We start from the raw sequence: 2,500 nt of genomic DNA, 5'->3' as shown, positions 1-2,500 counted from the left end.
GCCGAGGCGAGAGGCCAGGTGGAGGGGCGTCAGACCGCGGTTGTCCTGCGTGTTGAGCGGAGCGCCGTTGTTGATGAGGATGTACATGTCGGACATGACGGAGCTCTTGCCTGAGGGGGAGAGAGAGAGGGAGAGATGGCCATGGGTCTCTTTGAGTGAAGAGAGAGAGAGAGAGATGGCCATGGGTCTCTTTGAGTGAAGAGAGAGAGAGAGAGAGAGAGATGGCCATGGGTCTCTTTGAGTGAAGAGAGAGAGAGAGAGAGATGGCCATGGGTCTCTTTGAGTGAAGAGAGAGAGAGAGAGAGATGGTCATGGGTCTCTTTGAGTGAAGAGAGAGAGAGAGAGATGGCCATGGGTCTCTTTGAGTGAAGAGAGAGAGAGAGAGAGATGGGTCTCTTTGAGTGAAGAGAGAGAGAGAGAGAGAGATGGCCATGGGTCTCTTTGAGTGAAGAGAGAGAGAGAGAGATGGCCATGGGTCTCTTTGAGTGAAGAGAGAGAGAGAGATGGCCATGGGTCTCTTTGAGTGAAGAGAGAGAGAGAGAGATGGCCATGGGTCTCTTTGAGTGAAGAGAGAGAGAGAGAGAGATGGCCATGGGTCTCTTTGAGTGAAGAGAGAGAGAGGGAGAGATGGCCATGGGTCTCTTTGAGTGAAGAGAGAGAGAGAGAGATGGCCATGGGTCTCTTTGAGTGAAGAGAGAGAGAGAGAGAGATGGCCATGGGTCTCTTTGAGTGAAGAGAGAGAGAGAGAGAGAGATGGCCATGGGTCTCTGTGAGTGAGAGATGGGTCTCTTTGAGTGAAGAGAGAGAGAGAGAGATGGCCATGGGTCTCTTTGAGTGAAGAGAGAGAGAGAGAGAGATGGCCATGGGTCTCTTTGAGTGAAGAGAGAGAGAGAGATGGCCATGGGTCTCTTTGAGTGAAGAGAGAGAGAGAGATGGCCATGGGTCTCTTTGAGTGAAGAGAGAGAGAGAGAGATGGCCATGGGTCTCTTTGAGTGAAGAGAGAGAGAGAGAGATGACCACGGGTCTCTTTGAGTGAAGAGAGAGAGAGAGAGAGAGAGAGAGAGAGATGACCACGGGTCTCTTTGAGTGAAGAGAGAGGGGGAGGGTGAGAGAAAAGAGAGAAAGAGAGAGAGATGGAAATGATAGAAGCCACTTGTTGATATGAATTAAGCTTTATTATATTAATTCAATATTGGGTAGCAGATATTCTCTCATGACCTGAGATTCCCTGCTTCACAGTTCTGCTGCAGTTTGCATCTGGTAACCCGGATGCCTTAGGGCGGGGAAAGTTATCCTAGGTTGCCTGTGTTCCCATACTAACAGTCAATATAGGGAAAGGTAAAGGAGAGACAGTGTGAGAGACAGTGCAACTATCAATATAGAATTTTGTTAACTAATTTATAATCATGATTATTGATAGTAATGTGGTTGCAATTAATGGCGATGCTGTTATAATCAGTATCATATCTAAATTTTAATTATTGATACCATTACCAAATTATTATAATTACCATCACTCTTATTAGTGCCATTTTTAGCATTATCAGCTCTACCATAATCTATTGTTATTATCATTTTTATCATTATCATCACTATTATTATCATTTTAACTACTGTTATCATTATTATCATTATCATCATCAACATCATTGTCATCTTCATTATCATCATCAACATCATTGTCATCTTCATTATCATCATCATTTTTAGCATCACCATCATCACTATAACCATTATTACCCTTATCCATATAGCCAGCACCATTATGATCTTTGATATTGCCACTAGTCTAGTAATCATTTTTGTTTTATCATTATCCTCATCCTCATTCGTATCACCATAACAATAGCACCATAAGAGCGTTAACACAATACATATCGGGTCGAGTAAGCCTATTCCTTCATTCTCCTTTCTTCGGTAAGATCAAGAAGGAGAAAACGTGGGAGTAAAAGAGAAAGAAACACAGAGAGAGAGTGAGAGAGAGAGAGAGAGAGAGAAGGGGTTGAGAGAGAGAGAAGAGGTTGAGAGAGAGAAAGAGAGAAGGGGTTGAGAGAGAGAGATTGAGAGGGATAGGGAGAGGAAGAGAGAAATAAATAGAGTGGGGTTAGAGGGAGACCGAGAGAGATAGGAAAAGAAAAGGGAATTGAAAAAAATAGAGAGAATGAGAAGGATGGAGAGGGAGAGGGAGAGAGAGAGAGAGAGAGAGAGAGAGAGAGAGAGAAAGAGAGAGAAAGAGAGAGAGAGAATTATACATATATATATATATATATATATATATATATATATATATATATATATATATATGTATGTATGTATGTATGTATATGTATATATATAGTGACTAGTATAACTTCCTGAAAGGTTGTCTGTCATACATGGAAACGTCACAGATTATGTGTTTTTCTCTCGGTGTTTAATTTCTTAGGTTGTACCTTAACTGACTGATTTGAAGCTTGCTCGTACTAGACCCGTAACCATGAGACCAATTGTTCTTTTTATC

The 2,500-nt window shown here is 42.3% G+C and overlaps 1 protein-coding gene across 1 annotated transcript in view; it reads right to left on the bottom strand.

Annotated features, from left to right (window-relative positions):
• Positions 1-2,500, bottom strand: part of LOC122261137 (uncharacterized) — a 39,397-nt gene that overhangs the window by 1,363 nt on the left and 35,534 nt on the right. Inside the window, exon 12 of the mRNA XM_043028661.2 lies at positions 1-110. This exon is cut by the window's left edge and continues 1,363 nt beyond it. Within this exon, the coding sequence (XP_042884595.2) occupies positions 1-110 (110 nt within the window). The remainder of the gene's footprint in view (positions 111-2,500) is intronic.

This window comes from Penaeus japonicus, unplaced genomic scaffold (assembly GCF_977035675.1).
Source record: "Penaeus japonicus unplaced genomic scaffold, GWHDUDI00000001_assembly GWHDUDI00000015, whole genome shotgun sequence".
Lineage (NCBI taxonomy): Eukaryota > Metazoa > Arthropoda > Malacostraca > Decapoda > Penaeidae > Penaeus > Penaeus japonicus.
Note: the sequence above shows the minus strand (reverse complement) of the source record. Positions and strands in the feature narration are given on the sequence as shown.